The sequence below is a fragment of the Chrysochloris asiatica genome, unplaced genomic scaffold (genome assembly GCF_000296735.1).
Source record: "Chrysochloris asiatica unplaced genomic scaffold, ChrAsi1.0 scaffold00045, whole genome shotgun sequence".
Taxonomy (NCBI): domain Eukaryota; kingdom Metazoa; phylum Chordata; class Mammalia; order Afrosoricida; family Chrysochloridae; genus Chrysochloris; species Chrysochloris asiatica.
The window spans coordinates 15057725-15077903 of NW_006408563.1; the positions used below are offsets into that span (position 1 = coordinate 15057725).

The window sequence follows — 20179 nt, forward strand, 5'->3', positions numbered from 1 at the left end:
TTGGTCTTTATCTGGGCACTAAACCTAACTATCACATGGAATTCTCTACTATCACCCATAAGAACAATTTTTAAATATCTTAAGTGCCCAGGAACCTTCATTAAAAGTATTTTTAAGTCAAAGTTCTACTTTAAATATCTGACGGTTACTCAAACATCCTAAGACAGGGGGCAGGTCCTATAGCAATAAGTTACAAAGATTCTGAATTTAATAACTTAAACATGATATGGTTAATATAAGCCATACTGCATGAATATTTCAACTAACCTCTTTCAGGTAGGTGATGATTAAAGGTTTAAATTTACAGGTCAAATTCTGCTCAGAAAAGAGATACCAGTATTCTACAAAGAGTGATGACATCTCATTATTGTAAATGCAGAACATGCTAATGTACATAATACTCTGAATTATGCTTGATTGAAGAAATAGTTGTACGTACACATTGTTCCATATTCTATGTGCAAATGTTCAATGGTGCAGGTTTATAATCAAGGCTGGGTTTTATAAATGCTTCTTGACTGTGAAAGCAAATAATGAAAGCACTTCTAAAAGTGAACACAGTTATAAATAAGTGATACCAGTTCTTTTTTCCTTTTATGTGTGATGAACTTCATGAAGCATTAATTCCCGAGGTATATTTGTTTCTGGACCATACAGCTTACATGCTCTTCTTTCAAAGGCAGCTACCATCTGCTTTACAACTTCATCAAAAAAGAGGGTGGCAAGCTGAGAGTGTAGAAGTGAGCGAAATTCAAATGAAATCTGTAAGAAAACATTATTTTAGGAAGACTGTTTACTGCATCTCCACTTAGGATAGATGAATTGGGTTAGTTGGCCAGTATCTAACATAGAGCATTGTGGGTGTGTCTAGGTGAGCTTTTCAGCACCCTTCAGAAGAGGGAGTCTAATGCAGTAAGCACAATAAAGTAAACAAAGCTCAAGGCAGAGAGTCTGCTCAATAAGTTAAAGAAACCTGGGAAATGCTTTGCTGAATGCCACATTTCTCATTCTGGTTTATTAATGTGTCTCTATTTATATCCAAAAGGAGCTCTGGTAGCGTAGTGGTTACAAATCGGGCTGCGAACCTTAAGGTCAGCGGTTCGAAACTACCAGCTGCTCCGCGGGAGAAAGATGAGGCTTTCTACTCCCGTAAAGATTTACACCCTCGGAAACCCTATACAGGGTCGCTATGGGTCGGAACCGACTAGATGGCACATAACAACAAACAACATTTATATCCAAAGGAGTCCTGGTGGCGCTGTAGGAGCAGTTAACCACAAGGCCGGCAGTTCAAATCCACCAGCTGTTCCTCTGGAGAGAGAGATGAGGCTTTCTGCTCCCATAAAGATTTATAGCCTTGGAAACCCTATACAGGGTTGCTATGAATTAGATTCAACTCGATGCAGTGAGTATGGTTGGTTTGGTTTTACATTCATTCAACCCCCAAAAGTAAAAAAGAAAAAGGGAGTGATCCGTCTGACTGGAATTCCCATGGGTAGCAGCATCAACAGGAATAAGAGACTATGTGCAAGCACACTCATGCCTGATCCACAAAGCAAAGGTACGTGGTTCGACAGTACTCAATGATTTACACAAGTTGCTAAATAATAAAAGTAATATTTATACCATCACTCAGATTACCCTATATTAACATCTTTGGGTTTGGCATTGGAATGGTAATGGTGGTTCAAATCCACTAGGTGCTTTGCAAGAGAAAGATGAGATTGTCTGTGCCTGTAAAGATTTAGTCTCAGAAACCCTGTAAAAGGCCATTATGAGCTGGAATCAACTCCATGGCAGTTGGCTTTATAGAACTACAGAAAAATCATCAAAATCAGGAATTTTAAGAGTGAGTTGGTACTAACAACTTCTTGTACTTCTGACTCTAAGAAGACCTGGTGATGCAATGGTTAAATGATTAGCTACTAACTGAAAAGTCAGTAGTTCAAACCCACCAGCTGCTCTGTGGAAGAAAGACATGGCAGTCTACTTACATACAGATTGTTGTTGTTATTAAGTGCTATTGAATCGGTTTTGACCCATAGCGACCCTACATAGGTCTGCCAAGGAGCAGCTGGTGAGTTTGAACTGCCGACCTTGCAACCTTGGAAACCCTATGGAACAATTAGACTCTGTCCATGTTGTTAAGTGTCACTGAGTTGGTTGCAACTCATAGCGGCACATGAGATGCCATCTAATGTACAATTAACTATTGACCTCTCCACATGCAAAGAAAAGTGATAGAAATCGAAGACACTTAGATTCAATTTGTCCAATGTATTAATGGAATACATGAACATCAGTCTTCACAACCCAGAGACCAGAAGAACTAGATGATAACCAGCTACCACCACTAACTGCTCTAAAAGAGGTCACATTAGAAGGTTCTGAATAGAGTGGGAAAAAGTGTGGAACAAAAAAATATAAAAACGGTTGGGCTTACAGATTAGAAAGAGACTGAAAGAACCTGAGACTATGACCCATGGCCACCCTACAGGTCTGGAATGGAACTCACTTCGTAGCCCAATTTTCAGCCAAGCAGTAGAAAAGTTTATAAGGAGAACAACAACATTAGTAAGATTAGTAACCTAAGTAAGAAGGTCAATGTTCAAGATCAAAAGGGCAACATTTATCTAAGGACAAAGTTGAGAAGGTTTGAGAAGAGGAGTAGAATGGAAATAAGAACCATAGAGAGGAAGTAGAATAACTGTTGTTGCAGGGAGGAGATTGCAATCATTAAGATGAAACAAATTTATGATTTGTTGAATGTAGAATTGATGATACTGTCTGCAAATCTTCACTCAATTCACAATAAGTTTCAAAACAATTACAAGAGAAAGAAAATGCCAAAGTTGCTTCAAGTTCTTTATAGTTGTAATAACAGAGGTACTGTAGGGTAAGCACTGGACTGCTAACTGCAAGAGCAGCAGTTCAAACCCACCAGCTGCCCTTAAAAACCTTATAAAGGATCACTATAAATGGGAACCAACTGGACAGCACTTAACAACAACAATGGTAATGTGAACACAAAAAATACTATAGTACTCAAATTCTAAAAACACTTTTTTTTCTTTTTACATATCTAATTTCTGAATCATATAATCAATTATAGATTTAATTTGGTGTCATTAAACTGTCAATGTTAAGTGATATTAGGTAGTGATGGCATGTATCTTACAATATTCTAACTTATAAAGATGAGAATACAAAAGGAATGAATTTCAAGATTATAAAAAATAAAGTAGAAAAAAAAAGTTCATGAAACCATTCTTTCCTAGGGTGTCAGTGCAAAAAAATATTCAAGACTCAGAAATGTGAGACATTGTAAGTATTACAGTAATTACTAAACACATAAAATTAATTATGACAGTTACATTCTACTAAGTGAATTAATCCTTCTTCTGAAGATATTTGGAACAAATCAAGGACTTTACAAGAGACTTACTGAAAAATCCAAGGTACAAGTTCTTGGGTAGCCATGAAGACCTGGGCTAAAACGCCAAACAGTTTCCAGATGATTGAAAAGTCTTCCATCTGTACAGGATGCCTAGAACAAAATTAAAAAATAAAACCACAGTAAAATACCACTTGATATTGGCTATAATCTACCATGATTAAGAATTTCTTTGAAAAGTAAATAATTTTCATAGGATGACCAGAGGTGATGAAGCAACCTTGTGGTCGCCCTAGGACATTTTTAAGCTTAATATCAGGAAGCAATCTCTTGGCAATATAAGCTTTTTTTCTATTGTCCTGGGACCCCACCCCCACCACCCGAAGACTAGCAGCTGTTCTCTCTTCACTCTTACTACTCACTGAGCTACTTGAATCTCTTTCTCCTCCAAGAATAAAACGGAGTGATTTTATTTCAGCATCTGCTGCTTTTAAACACTTTTAAGTGATTTTCCAGCTATGCCACTTTTATTTTAATCCTGAACAATTACTCTGTACCACATTTCCTTAATCTGTAAAATAAGTATAAAGCCTATGTTATACATCACTGTGAAGTGACTAAAGAGTCTGTAAAGTACCAGCACAGGTCCCTAGGATAATTCTATATTCAGAGAAAATATTTGTATACAAGGGACAATCACATTTAGTCGACCTTTCACTCTTTATTCCATAGGTCTCTTATGGCTCCATTTTCTTGACAGTCTGGCACAACCCTGAGCTCTTACCTATTTCTTTCTAATCTATGATGTGTATTTTATACATGTCTCCACACTGAAACACAATAGTCATATTAGGTGCAATGGATTTTGGTATTTCCCATTCTATATCACTAAAAAAAAAAAAAAAATGCTGATTGAGATCTGCTATAGGGCTGTCACCTGTAGTCTAAAAAACAGTTGTTGTTGTTCTGATGTGCTGTGCAGTCGGTTCCGACTCACAGCGACTCTGTACAGGGTTTCCGAGGCTGTAACTCTGTACAGGAGCAGAAAGCCTCATCTTTCTCCCACGGAGCAGCTGGTAGTTTCGAACTGCTGACCGTGTGGTTCACAGCCCGATTCGTAACCACTACGATAACTTTTGAGTGAAGTTTAGCTTATTTACTTATTTGATCCAAGATGCTATTTGGGCCTTATCACACCAGTAGGCAAGTATCCTCAAAGATTCTTATTACTCTCAGTAGCAGACCAACTTTATAGATCCTCAGCTATTAAGTCTTAAAAATTTCAGTTCTTTTGGCATAAACAGGCTAATAAATGATTAAGTCCCTCTATGCTACTACTTCTCTTTGATATCTTATTCCTCTCAAAAGTTTAGCTTGTTCCTCCCATAAAGCTATAGAAATCCCTACAGGTATAAATTAGCAAAATAATGATCTGTATATGACTGCTGTTGCTGCCCAATGACTTCATAAACAATAGAGAAACACTGCCCTGTTCTGAGTCAGTCTGACAATTGTTAGGTTCAAGTTCATTGTTGCAGCCACTGTGTGAATCCCCCTCTTTGAGAGTCTTCCTTCCCTACAATGACCTGCTACACTACCATGCATGAGGTTCTTTTCTGGAGACTGGTCTCTCCTGATAACACGTCCTGAGTACATGAGACAAAGTCTCTCCCGTCCTCACTTCTAAGGAGCATTTTGGTTGTAATTTTTCTAAGACAAGTGTTTGTTCTTCTGGAAATCCATGGTGCTTTCAATAATGACTTGTGACTTAAAGGACTTGTATATATGTAATCTATTTTCCCCCAAAGGTAAACAGTCACTTTTCCTTCCCCAGCATTAGCCTTCCTAAACACAAAACCTAGGATCATTTCTCCTACTAACTTCTGATCTTGCCACAGATAAATACAACTGGGATCCACAGAACTAAAAATCTACTCATAGTTTTGTTCTTAACTTCCTCGAAATCTAATCCTTTTGGATCAATTATAACGCCCACCTGTCAGCTTTTCCTACTGTAGAGAAATGCATGTTGTTATGATGCTAGAAGCTATGCTACCATTATTATCAAATACCAGTTAAGTCATCCATGGTAGACAGAATTCAGACACACTAGGAAGATCTATTTCTAAAAGTTAACCAACATCACTGGCATGGTGGTAACACATGTTAACCTGGGTGAAGAGAAAGGCAATATACAATAAGAGGTTGTTGTTGTTGTTAAGTACTGTCGAGTCGATTCCGACCCACAGTGACCCTGTATAGGGCTTCCAAGGTGCAGCTGGTACACTTGAACCACCGACCATGCAGTTCAAATGACTTTGCAGTCTAACACACTAGCCCACAGCACCACACCATGACTCCTCTAAGCATACCTAACACAAAATGTGGCAGCATTGTATTCATACTGATGATCATCTAGTCTGGAGATCTATGGATTTTTCTAGTATGTTTGGATAAGAATAATAATGCCAAAGACTTCATGCTTAACAGGAAAGGATACTGAATATAGTGGTGGTGGTGGTGGTGGTGGTGGTTATGTGCCGTGGAGTTGGTTCCAACTCATAGTGACCCTGCACAGACAGGGTTTCTGAGGCTGTAAATCTTTACGGGAGCAGAAAGTCTCATCTTTCTCCCGCGGAACAGCTTGTAGTTTCGAACTGCTGACCTTATGGCTCACAGCCCGATTTGTAACCACTACGCTACCAGAGCTCCTTGAACATAGTAGTAGCTGTTAAGATAATGGCCTACTGGGTGTTCTGAACAAACAAATCAAAGAAATAATTCTCTACTAAACGCTCACATTGTAAACAAGGCAGCAAGGGTCACTTAACATTAAATTCATACTATATGTTGCCTCTATTAAATATGCCAAAAACTTTCCCAGGCTTCTAGCTATTACAGACTAGCGTCCACTAGAATTGCTAAAACATTAAGTCACAAGTACAGTTTAGAAAATAATACATGGAAAATATCAGATAGCTTCTGATGTTCCATTAGTCGAGATTTTTAGTATGTGTTAAATATGCACATTAGGCAATAATCCAGGACCTTAGTCCAGGGACAATTGAAAGCTGAATATATGAATGGGTTTCAAATCAAAAAGTTCATGGAAAGATGGAATTAAAAGATAATGGAATTTTTTCAAAAAACCAATTTTTGAAGCACCCTCTGCATAGTATTATGGATTGAATTGTGTGTATGTCTGACCCGTCCTGTCCCCCCACCCAAAAAATGTTATGAATTCTAAACTCTATGCCTGTGGTTATAATCCCATTTGGCAACAGGTTGTCTTTGTTATGTTAATGAGGCAGGATTAGTGTGGTGTGAATCTCTTTAAAATACAAAGAGATTAAATAAGTAAATCAGAGAGCAGAGATGGGGGCAGAGAAATGTCAAGTCACAGGAAGATCTCATTGGAGCAGAAGAAGCTCTAAAAGACAAGAACCTTCCTTTAGAGCCAACAGAGAGAAAAAGTTTTCCCCCTATAGCTGGTACCCTGAATTCAGACTTGCAGCCTATATGTTAAAGCTACCCGCCACTTGCAGTATTCCTGTTATAACAGTATTAGATAAGTAAGATACAGTTTAGTTATTCTCAAATATATCTTTAAATAGTAAATTGGCACATTAAGTGATAGAGCTTTTAATGGAAAAAAAATATTTAGAACTAGTCAAATATAGAAGACTTTGTGCCAAGTTCTTAAACCACCTAAACCTCATAGAGTTCTGGTGTGGTGATATCGGATAAGAACTGCACTGCTAACCCAAAGGTTGGCTCCTTGGAAACCCTATACAGGCAGGGTCACTATAAATTGGAAATAACTGGATGACACTTAGTAACAACAACAAGAAGCATCATAAAGTTGATACAGCAACTCTCATCTAACATAGGTTAGTGTGAAGATTATTACTTTTTTTCCTAGCACTATTTCTTCTCTACTGAACAATGTTGCAAGCTTCTCAGAAATTATGAACATCTCTAGATTTGCAATAATCTAAAAATACAGGTAGTTTTCAATTTACTATACATTTGAGTTAAGATGATCTGTACTTAAGACTGTTCATTTTGTTTTGTTGTATATTTTACAGTCCGTAACATGTACTACATACAATGTTACAGCGTGTCATTTGCTTATGTTATCATACCAGATGTTCAATTTAATGATGTACTTGTTCAAAACACTGCCACACAGATTTAGTTTTATAAACTAAATCAAGAGCTTCAGTTGCTTAAAAACATGGACCCAAATGTTGACCACTTTGCTATCGACAGATTCAGGTGGTACTGCAATGCTACCATGAAATACATGAAGAAAGAAAGAATGAAACATACAGACAACTCTCATTAATTACTTACTAGGAAGGCCACCCCCAATCACAGGGATAATCCAGGTGATCCAGACCTTCCACAGTGGACCTATTACAACTAGTAAAATGCCAACAGCATCCAACTCTTCATCATTAGAGCTAATGTGTATGATTCATGTATGTTTTTATATATGTATATAAAGGTGATGGTGTGCTGTGGAGTTGGTTCCAACTCATAGAGACCCTGTATAGGGTTTCCAAGGCTGTAAATCTTTATGGGAGCAGAAAGCCTCATCTTTCTCCCACGGAACAGCTGGTAGTTTTAAACTGCTGACCTTGAGGCTAGCAGCCCGACTTGCAACCACTATACTGCCAGAGTTCCTGGCATACATAGAAATGTATCTATATTTTTATAATATATCTTTATCTAAATATAGCTATAAATTTATATGTAATATTTTTAATCTCCAAAGGCAAATAAAGATCATTTTTATATAAATACTAATAATAAAATCCAGTAATAATGAAAAAATGGAAATACTGATAATAAAAGGCAACAATAATAAAAACTTCATAAAAAAAAGGAATTGAGGTGCTTGATTTACATCAGAACCAACTTATGTCGGAATCATCAAAATGGAACTACCATCGTAAGTCAGGGCATGAGGGAATGAGGCCTTTATGGTTCAGGAGGCTCCTTGACTTCATTAATATAGTACTAGTAATATTGGTAATAGGGATACAAAGACAAAAAAGACAGGTCCGTCCTTTAAGGGATTCAATCTTGTCAAGAAGTTCAATTGAACAAATAAATTAAAATACCAAATGATAAGAAAAGTAAATATAGCCCAGAGGAATAACAGAGGTAAGCGTGCTATATAAATGAAAAGGTAAAAAGTGATACAAACATCTGGGTTAAAAGATTCATAAACAAGAGTTAAGAACACTACAAGTAAAGGAAGGAATAATAAAGGCACAGAGTTGTGGAATATACTAGTGCACTATCCTCAGTTAATTTTTAGATTTATAGTACTGTCTGAATATGAAGTGTGGTGTGGAGATAGGAAGCAAAGAGAAGATTGAGAGGACTTCAAAAAGTTTGTGGAGAAATTCCATTATCTTTTCATTCTACTTTTCCACAAACTTTCTGAAGCCTCTTTGTATATGCTCTGTGTGCAATGCTATGGAGTTTGACTTTATCCTAGGAAGTGCTGGGAAGCCAAGGGAAAAAAATCTGGAAAGAAAATGACATTTTTCAGAGGTCTAGAAAAAAGCGGTATTATACACTAAGATTAAAGTTACAAGAGCTTGAGCTCAGAGAACAGAAAATAAGAATTTAAGATTACAGAGATAGTCAATGGTATCAGATAAACTAAACTGGAATCTGGGCTCTGTTGTTAGCAACATGACCTTAGGCAACTTATTTAACTCTTCTGAGCCTTAGTTTATTCAACTATAAGGTGAAGAATAATAATGCATGAACCTCAAAGAGTTGTGGAAATTACATGCATAATTCAAGTAAAGTATTTATAAGGGCCTAATAAACGCTAATCATATGAGAGGCAGTTCCTTATTGTTGTTAAGTGCCATTGAGTTGGTTCTGACTCATAGCTACCCTGTATAGGGTTTCAAGGAGCAGCTGGTGAGCTTGAACCGCCAACTTTGCCGTACAAACTGACTTTGCAGTCCAGCACATTAACCCATAGTGTCACACCAGGCCTCCTGCAACTCAGTGTGGTGGTGGTGATGGTTATGTACCATGGAGTTGGTTCTGACTTATAGCAACCCTGTACAGTGTTTCCAAGGCTGTAAATCTTTACAGAAGCAGAAAACCTCATCTTTCTCCCACGGAACTGCTGGTAGTTTCAAACTGCTGACCTGTGGTTAGCAGCCCAACTGGTAACCACTATGCTACCAGAGCTCCTTGCAGTTCAGCGTTGTTGTTGTTGTTAAGTGCCATCAAGTTGATTCCAACCCATAGCGACCCTGTATAGGGTTTCCGAGAAGCGTAGTAGTTAAAAATTCCAAAACGAAGAACAAACAGGTGAAAATAGTTTTAATATGACAAGGTCCCAGAGAGGGCTACAGAATCTACAGAATTGTAAGTGGAGTTCAAGTTTTGAGAGTAAAAGAACAGGACAAACTACAGAGTCTTAGTTTAACTGGACGGCAGATTCTTGTTGTAAGAGTTGCACGCCTTTCAACTCATACTAAGTAAGATCTGACAAGGCATTTAATCTGCGCCAATTACCAAGAAATGGTTATCACCTTTTAGTCCTGTGGGTACAAATATATAACTCAGTTTTAAATGTCATCTACTACCACCAAACTCAGGAATTAGAAAGAAATGGGTATTTTTCTATGAATTTTGACTTTCTGTGTAAATCTGGGTATCTTTGCTACATGTTTATTCTCACTGCAGTACAAACTCAACAATGTTAATGCTCTTCACATTTATATCTTTTCTAACTTTCTCATCCTCTCACTACTTTCTCTTCAACTTAAAACACTATGTTATCTATTAAACAATATCTTATCTGTCCTTTGGACTCAAGGTGTGGCACTGGATTGCAAACCACAAGGTCAGCAGTTCAAACCCACCAGCTGTTCCTCGGAAACCTTATGCAGGGTCGCTATGAGTTGCAACCAACTCAACAGCACTTAACAACAATATGTGTCATTTCATTTTCCCCCAACGGTAAAGCATTTAATATTTTATTTTAAGACGATGCAACAGAATAACTAAAACGTTCTCAGATGTGTGTGGCCTAGAAGTGATTTTTTTTCTGTGGTTCAGAAGTCCTCAACAAAAGGTAAAAAAGGAAACTTTGCATTTTTATTTTCTAGTAAAGTACTATTTGGAAAGAATAATCTTAATGCTGTATAAAATAATACCACTAGGAGTTATAGGAAATGGTTTAGACTTTTTTCTTTTTTCCCTCCAGTAGGTTAGGGAAATCTTGTTAAACTATCATATTAATGTGTAAAATTTGATACTGTGAACATTTGGGGGAATATTTAAAAACAACAAACAACAAAACTATTACCTTTACCAAATGTGGCTTCACCAGGGTTACTACTGATGTATATCGCTCCAACACAGGTGGAAACCCAATTTCTAATCGTGCTTTGCAGTATCCAGATCTCTTTGATATTATATCTGATTTTTTGCACCAAGGAACAAAATGCTTGTAATGTTCAACTCTTGATACTATATCATACATTTCCTGCATCGAATACCTTTAAAAAGAGAGAGAGAGAGTATAAAACTTTAAATTAAGTATGAATAAAACGTATTGCGTATGAGGCACTGGACATACATGTTGAGTCACACTCTGGAATGAATGACTTTCAAAGCAATATAAATTAAAAGGGAAAAAATTATACATATACAGCAGAGATCATAATCTAGCAGACCATAAACTGGATTGAGCCTACATGTGATTTAAGATTTTTTAATTAGTTGCAAATATTTTTTTTTACTAGTTTACTAGTTTACATTGGATTCATGGTTTCTCTTAAAAAATTGTAGTCTTAGAACAAATGGGCTCACATTTCTGTGTAACAAGCATTGGTTTCCATGTGCATGGACTGAAAGACAATACTGCTAAGATGTGATCTACAGATTCAATGTAATCTCGTTCAAAATTTGACCAGCTTTCTTTATGCTGTTGTTGTTGGTAGGTGCCATCGAGTAGTTCCAACTCAAAGCAGCCTTATGTACAATAGAATGAAACACTGCCTGGTCCTGCACCAGCCTCACAATTGTGGTTAAACTGGAGCCCAGTACTACTGCCACTCTGCCAATCCATCTCACTGGGGGTCTGCCTCTTTTTTCAATGACCTTCCACTTTACCTAGCATCATGTCCTTTCCTTTTTCAGGGACTGATCCCTCCAGATAAAATGTCCAAAGTATAAGAGATGAAGTCTCACCATCCTGGCTTCTAAAGAGCATTCTGGCTGTACTTCTTCCAATACAGATTTGTTTGTTCTTCTGGCAGTCAATAGTACTTTTAGTATTCTTCTCCAACACTGTAACTCACATGTATCAATTCTTCCATGGTCTTCCTTATTCACTGTCCAACTTTCACATGCATATGAAACTACTGAAAACACCATGGCTTGGGTCAGGTGTACCTTAGTCCTCAAACTGACATCCTTTCTCTTCAACACTTTAAAGAGGTCTTATGCAGCATGTTTGCCTTATACAGTTTGTCATTTGATTTCCTGTCTGCTGCATCCATGAGTGTTGATAGTGGATCCAAACAAAATGAAGTCTTTAACAATTTCAGTATTTTCTTCATTAGTCATAATGTCATTCACTGGTCCAGTGGTGAGGATTTCTGTTTTCTTTACATTGAGGTGCAATCCAATTTGAAAGCTGTAGTCTTTGATCTTCATCAATAAGTATTTTAAGTCCTCTTCACTTTCAGCAAGCAAGATTGTATCATTTGCATATCGCTGGTTATTAATGGGTCTTCCTCCAATCCTGATGCCATGTTCTTCTTCATACAATCCAGTTTCTCGGATTATTTGCTCAGCATACTGACTGAATAAGTATGGAAAAAAAATACAACCCTGGTACACATCTTTCCTAATTTTATACCATTAAGTGTCCTCTTATTCTTTCAAACAACTGTGTCATGATCCATGTACAGGTTCCTCATGAGCACAATTAAGTGTTCCACAATACTTTTTCCACAATGCTGTCCATAGCTTGTCATGATCCACATAGCCAAAAGCCTTACCATAGTCAGTAAAACATAGGTAAAAACATCTCTGGTATTCTCTGCTTTTAGCCAAGATTCATCTGACATCAACAATATCCCTCCTTCCACATCCTTGTCTGAATCTGGTTTGAACCTCTGGCAGTTCTTTGTCAGTGTACAGTTGCAGCTATTTTTAAATTCTCTTTAGCAAAAAATTTACTTGTATGTGATATTACTGACACTACCCAAAGATTTTCACATTCCATTGGGTCACTTCTCTTTGGAATGGGCACAAATATGTATCTCTTCCAATCAGCTGCCCAGGTAGCTGTCTTCCAAATTTCTTGACGTAGATGAGTGAGCACTTCCAGTGCTGCATCAGTTTGCTGAAAGATTTCAATTTGTATTCCATCAATTTCCAGAGCCTTGTACAGTGCCAATACCTTCAGTGCATTTCCTTCTTCCTTCAGGACCACTTCATAATATGCTTTCTATTAATATGGTTCAACTTCTTCCATTTCTTTTTGGTACAGTGACTCTGTGTCTCTCTTCCATCTTCTGTTGAGGCTTTCTGCATTACTCAATATTATGCCCATTGTTGTTATTGTTAAGTGCCACTGAGTCAGTTCCAAGTCATAGGTACCCTGTATAGGCTTTCCAAGAATGGCTGATGAGTTTGAACCACCAACCTTGTGGTTCAAACTGATCTTGTGGTCCAGTGCTTATTCTACAGCACCATGCCAGGACTCCAATTTTTTCGCCAATAGAATCTGTCAATATTTCAGGTTAAGGCTTGAATTTTTTCTTCAGTTCTTTCAGCTTGAGAAATTCTTTTTGTTTTCTAACTCCAGGTTTTTTGCACATTCCATTATAATACTTAACTTTGTCTTCTCAATCTGCTTTTTGAAATATTCTGGTCAGCTCTTTTACCTCCTCATTTCTTCAATTTGCTTTAGCATTTCAACACTGGAGAGCAAATATTAGGGGGCTCTTCTGACATTCATTCTGGTCTTTCCCCTCGAAAACCCTGTACAGGGTCGCTATGAGTCGGAACCAACACCACGGCACATAACCACCACCTTCTTTATTCTTAATGACCTTTTGCTTTCTTCCTGTCTGGTGTTCTTGATGTCATTCCACAACTCTTCTAGTCTTTGGTATCTAATGCAACAAATCTCTTCTTGAGATGATCTCAAAACTAATCCTCAACTTTATATGGACAGGCAAAAATTTTAAGTATTAGTATACAGTCTGTTGTTGTTAAGTGCTGTTAAGTCAGTTCAGAGTCATACTAACCCTGTAAAGGGTTTCTGAAGAACGGGCCATGGGTTTGGACCACTGATCATGCAGTCCAAGGCTTATCCTACAACACCACACCAGGACCTCATATGTTGTTCTTGTTGCTAAGAGCTGTGAACTCGGTTCCGACTCGGTAACCCTATGTGGGTTTCTGAGGCTTTAAATCTTTGAGGGAGGAGAAAGCCACATCTTTTTCCTGTGGAGCAGCTGATAGGATCAAACCTTGTTAAACAAAAGACCTACAATAGTCAAATGCAGTTCACTTAGCAATACACTGGTGATTCAAGTTGTTGTTAAGTTGGAGTTGACTCGAAGGCAACTGGTAGTGCTGGTGGTGATGGGTGGTTTAATATTATCGATTCTAGTCTTATAACCACATTCATTGGTCAATAGAAGAAAAACTATATGATCGCCTTCATAATATCCCTTCTATATATGATAAAATACTCTCATTCCCAAGACAGTAAACAATATTGCAAAAATGCTAGGTATTATCATTTAACATTTTTTTGGAAGTATTAGCCAGTGTACTTACATCAGAGCATAAAATATATTAGCATAAATTATAAAGTATATGTGCTGGAATGAACTAGGCAAAATTATCAATTGGTCACTGGTATGACAATCAGAATTCAGTAAAGTGGTCTGCTATGAAATATACAAAAAATCAGTACCTTTCCTATACTACCAAGAATCAGATACTGAACACTGCCATCGAGTCAATTCTGACCTAGAACAAACCTATAGGATGAGAGTAACTGCTCCTTAGGGTTTCCAAGACTATAAATTTTTACGGGAACAAATAACCTTCATCTTTCTCCCAAGGAATAGCCTGGTTAGTTTGAACTGCTGACCTTAAGTTAAGCAGCCCAATGATTAACCCATGGTGCCACCAGGGCTCCTTACTGAACAACAACAACAACAAAACAATATATACATATATTAAAAGAACAGTTAGAAAACAATAGCATGTAAATGCAAAACAGTTAGAAATAAACTCAGCAATAAAGTTCAAAGCTAAATTACATAAATAAATACCTTCATGACCAGTCAGTTTTCATTCATAGCAACCCTGCATAGGATTTCAGAGGCCGTAAATTTTTATCGGAGCAGAAAGCCTCATCTTTCTTCTGCAGAGCAACTGGTAGATATGAACTGCTGACCTTGTAGTTAGCAGTCCACCTCAGAACCCACTATGCTATCAGGGCTCCTTAAATATCTCCATGGACATATGTAAAGACAACTTAAGTAATGAGTCAGACATAGTTATAAAGTTTCAATTGTAAAATATAATTTGTCCCAAAATTAAATAGTAATTTAACACAATAGCAATCTAAGTTACAAAAAGGTATTTTCTTTTGGCATATGACAGAATTTGAGTATTTGTATATACTTAATGTTTATCTTTATGAAGGGCACACAGCCGAGGAGGAAAAAAAAAAACATTCACCTGGAAGTAAACTGCCACATTAAGTAGTCTACAAAGATTAGGAGTACTGGTGTGGTACTGTAAGATAAGCAGTGGACTATTAACCAAAAGTTTAGCAGTTCAAACCTACCAGTTGCTCCTCAGAAACTCTATGTAGGGTTGCTATTAGTGGGAACTGACTTGATGGCACTTAACAACAACATAAAGGCTAAGCAAGCAGGCTAGCACAGTAGTTAGGTTATAAACTTCATAAGTCAGAAAGAACCATGTTCAAATACTAACTCTAAAAACTTGTAGTCATGTGACCACTAAGTAGGTTGCTTGACCTCTCAATTTCATTTCCTTCAACCATAATTATAAAAATACCTCTATAGATATTTTTCAAGTGTAAATGAGTTTCAGCAGAGTATATGACTTCAATAAGCATGTAATAAATGCTTGTTGTTGTTGTTGTCAGGTGCCATCGAGTCGGAACCGACTCATAGAGACCCCATGCACAGCAGAACGAAACACTGTCCAATCCTGGGCCAACCTCACTACCGCTGCCACACTTGAGTCCATCAATGATGCCACCTGACCAATCCATCTCGTTAGGGGTCTTCCTCTTTTTCTCTTACCCTCCACCTTACCCAGCATGACATCCTTCTCCAGCGACTGTTTCCTCCGGACAATATGTCCAAAGTATGAGAGACGAAGCTTAGCCATCTTGGACTCCAAGGAGCACTCTGTCTGCACTTCTTCCAAAACAGATCTATTGGTTCTTTTGGCAGTCCATGGCACTTTCAGTATTTTCCTCCAACACCACAACTCAAAGGCATCAATTCTTCTACAATCTTCCTTACTCCCTTGTCCAGCTTTCACATCCCATATGAGGCTATTGAAAACACCATGGCCTGGGTTAGGCGCATCTTAGTCCTCAAGCTGACATCTCTGTTCTTCAATACTTTAAAAAGTTCCTGTGCAGCAGATTTGCCCAATGCAATACGTCGTCTGATCTCCTGACTGCTGCTTCCGCGAGTGTTGATAGTTAATCATAAATGCTAGCAATTATTATTATATGTTTTTATACCAAATATGAGGGAAAAAAGACAAATCGAAGATCATTGGATCTGACCAATTTGTAATAAAAATAATTTTTGCATTAGATGAATAAGGAAGCAAAGTAAGCATGGTGGGAAAAAAAGCTCTGCAGTCCTAATAATTAATGTTCATTATCTTTCTAAGCTTCACTTTCTTCATCTTGAAAATGAGAACAACTGCCTATTCCACATCTAATGAGGATTAAATGAAATAATATGAAGCACCTAGCAGTGTCTATCAAATAACAGACATATAATAAAGGGTAGGTATCATCAGTGAGTCACAAATAAAGTAGATAAACTTCACAATTTATCTTTAAATTGCCATTTCTGTTTAAGATACCAGCTGTAGCAAAGATGGTTCACTATGCAAAGATCTGTGCTCCCTTTACATAATGTTGTTGCTGAAATAGCTGTCCATCAAGACACTACAATTAGGGACTGGAGAAAGACTTGGTAAAGTAGATGATCTGAGAAAAAGAGGACCCTCAACAAGATGGACTGACACAGTGGCTGTAAAACATGAGCTCAAACCCAGCAATGATTGTGAGGATGGCAGTGGACAAGGCAGTGTTTCGTTCTGTTACACACAGGGTTGGTATGATAGCAAACTGACTTGACAGCACCTAACCCACTCCCTTGCATTTAGATGGGGCCACATGACTAATTCTTGCCAATAATATCTGGGTGGAAGTGGCTTTCAGATCTATAAAGGAGTCTTTCAAAAAAAGTTCATGGAAAACTGGGACTGAAAGAAAATGAAATTTTTCCAAAAACTTTGTAAAGTCCTTTTGTTTTTAACCAACCATGAAGACTAACTAGAGAATTACAGAGGTCAGAGTTGAATGAAGCCTGGTTTCCTGATTCACTACTTGGAGCACAGCTGCCTATGAATCAGGAATACACATTTGAAATATATAAAAGAAAGAAACAAGCTTTTGAGAGTTCTCTGGATAACAACTATCATTACCTTAATCAAATACAGTGAGTAACAAGTCAATTTCAACTCATGGCAAGCTCATGTGTTGCAAAGCAGAGCTGTTACTAAACAAGGTTTACAATTTGGAAACAGACTGCCAAGTTTTCTTCTGAAGTACCTCTAGGTAGGTTTGGAACACCAATTTTTTGGTTAGCAGAGGAGTGCTTAACCATTTGCACCACGTAGGTATTCTTAATAAAGTTAAATATAATGACAAAACACTGAGTCTGTTGAAAGGCCTTTTTTTTATTACAAAAAGTCAGAAGGCAAAAAGCAATTGATTAAAATGAAAGAAACTACATTTTTTGAAGGTTTTATGTAACACTTAGTGGCTTTCAGGGAATTAAGACACCATTCTAGAAATATGGATGGTTGTTGTATTGTGGTTAGCTGAACTATAGATCCTCAACTCACTGTAACATCCTCTGCTCTATGTGGTGGTGGTAGTAGTGTGCCATAGACTCAGTTCCTACTCACAGCGAGCCTGTATAGGGTTTCTGAGGCTGTAAATCTTTACAGGAGCAAAAAGCCTCATGTTTCTCCCGTAGAACAGCTGATAATTTCGAACTGCTGACCTTGAAGTTAGCAGCCAGACTCAAGCACTATGCTACCAGAGAGGCCAAATTTGGCTCACCATCTGTTTTGTTGTTATTTTTAAAGTTTTATTAGAACACAGTCATGTCCATTTGTTTATGCATTGTGTATGGCCGCTTCGGTGCTACACCAACAAGGTTGAGTAATCATAAGAGACTGCAAAGCTAAAATATTCACTATCTGGTCCTTTACAAAAAAAGTGTACCAGCCCCGGTCTATATGACTGGAGCCTCTTACATGTATTTTTCTTTGTATTGAACATGTGTTATGTGAGGGAGCCCTTGTTAAGTGCCATTAACTCATTTCTGACTCATAGCGACCCTATATAGGGTTTCCAAGGATATAAATCTTTAGAGGAGCAGAAAGCCTCATCTTTCTCTGGGGAGATGCTGCTGGGCTTGAACTGACGACTTTTTGGTTAGCAGTCCAGTATTTATCCTACAGAACCACAGTGCACCCTTGTGAGAGAGCTAAAGATATTTGTCTAATGTATCAGTATTCTTAACACTGCAGTAGAAAATAATGTACAAACTTTAGATTATAAAGAGTTAAATTATTTTCTTTATACATCAAGGTTTGCATCTATAGCCTAAAAATTACCACACAATTACATTCTTTCAACAAATATTTATAAAACAGCAAGTGAAGGTCAATCTACAAAAAGCCAGAACTTCAGCTATAACAACAGAATCCAGAAAAAAAGGTATGATACTTCATAGAAAATTGTAAAATGCTCTTTTAGAATTATTATTATATACAAACCCTATTATTCTCCTCTCTGAATATTCTTTTCTTTTGTTTATTAATGGTGCAGTGATTTTCAGGAAAGTTCTTGCATGTATCTCCTTAGGCACAACTGAGGTATGTAGTGGAAAAGTTCTGCTCATCAGTATACCACAGGAAGCTAAATATCTAAAAAAACAAAAATTACTGGATTTAGAGTGACAATGAAAATTAAGAAGAAATATGGAAACGATAAAAATTGTAAAATAAATATTACATTTAAGAAGTCTTTACAACTTTAGAATATTCCTGAAATTTGTCATACTGTGGTGGTTTCTGTGTTGCTGTGATTTGGGAAGCTATGCCACTGGTATTTTAAATATCAGCAGGGTCACCAATGGTGGATAGATTTCAGCTTAGTTTTCTTCTAAGGAAGGAAGAGACAGGCTCCTTCCAAATATTCAGTCACTGAAAACCTTATTAATAACAGTGGAACACTGACAGATAGCATCAGAATATTGAATATTGAAACATGATGAAGAGCACCTGAATATTGTCAGATATAGTGCTGAATGATGAACTTCTCAGGTTGGGATGCACTCAAAACAACTGGGGTAGAGCTGTCTCCTCAAAATAGAGTTGACCGTGATGATGTGAACGGAATAAAGTCTTCGGGACCTTCATTTGCTGATGGGGCACAACTCAAAATAAGGAGATGAGGAGAAACAGCTGTAAACATTCATTAATAATCGGAACACGGAACGTATGAAGTATGAATCTAGGAAAATTGGACTTTGTCAAATATGAAATGGAACACAAACACATCGGTATCTTAGGCATTAGTGAGCTGAAAAGGATTGGTACTAGACATTTGGAGTCTGACAATCATATGGTTTACTATGCCAGAAATGATAAATTGAAGAGGAATGGCATCACCTTCATCAACAAAAAGAACATTTCAAGGTCTGTCTTGAAGCACAATGCTGTCTGTGATAGGATACTATCCATATACCTAGAAGGAAGACCAATTATTCAAATATATGCACCAACTGAGCTAGCCCATGAGCTAGGACTGACATTGCAGCAGCCAGCTGGTCTGAATGAAGTATAGGGAGGTATGCATGAACTCCCAAACTTGCAGCTAGCACCCATTTGACCTAACCTGGATGGCTAGTTGACCAGAACTCAAACCGAGGAACAAAAGGTAGTTGATAGTCTGAACAAGGGCAACAAATTGATGTTGTAATGGAGCCACTTACTCATCTATGCCAAGAAATTTGGAAGGCAGCCAAGAAATTTGGCCAACTGATTGAAAAAGATCCATATTTGTGCCCATTCCAAAGAGAGGTGATGCAACAGAATGCAGAAATTATTAGATCATTAATATTGCATGCAAGTACAATTTTGCTAAGGGTAATTAAAAAACGGCTGCAACAGTACATAAACAGGGAACTGCCAGAGGTCAAGCCGGATTCAAAGAGGATGTAGAATGAGGATTATCATTGCTGATGTCAGATGGATCTTGGCTGAAAGCAGAGAATACCAGAAAGATGTTTACCTGTGTTTTATTGACTATGCAAAGGCTTTCAATTGCGTGGAACCTGACAAGTTATGGACAACATTGCAGAGAATGAGTATTCAAGAACACTTAATGGTGCACATAAG

The 20179-nt window shown here is 37.5% G+C and overlaps 1 protein-coding gene across 1 annotated transcript; it reads right to left on the reverse strand.

Annotated features, from left to right (window-relative positions):
- Positions 1–118: 118 nt before the first annotated feature.
- COQ10B (coenzyme Q10 homolog B (S. cerevisiae)) lies at positions 119–18697 on the reverse strand. The gene is made up of 4 exons (XM_006862009.1): positions 18554–18697; positions 10749–10941; positions 3446–3547; positions 119–762 (listed from the first exon to the last, which is right to left on the reverse strand). The coding sequence occupies exons 1-4, from the start codon at positions 18676–18678 to the stop codon at positions 595–597; spliced, it is 588 nt and encodes a 195-aa protein (XP_006862071.1). The 5' UTR covers positions 18679–18697; the 3' UTR covers positions 119–594.
- Between the last annotated feature and the right edge of the window lie 1482 nt (positions 18698–20179).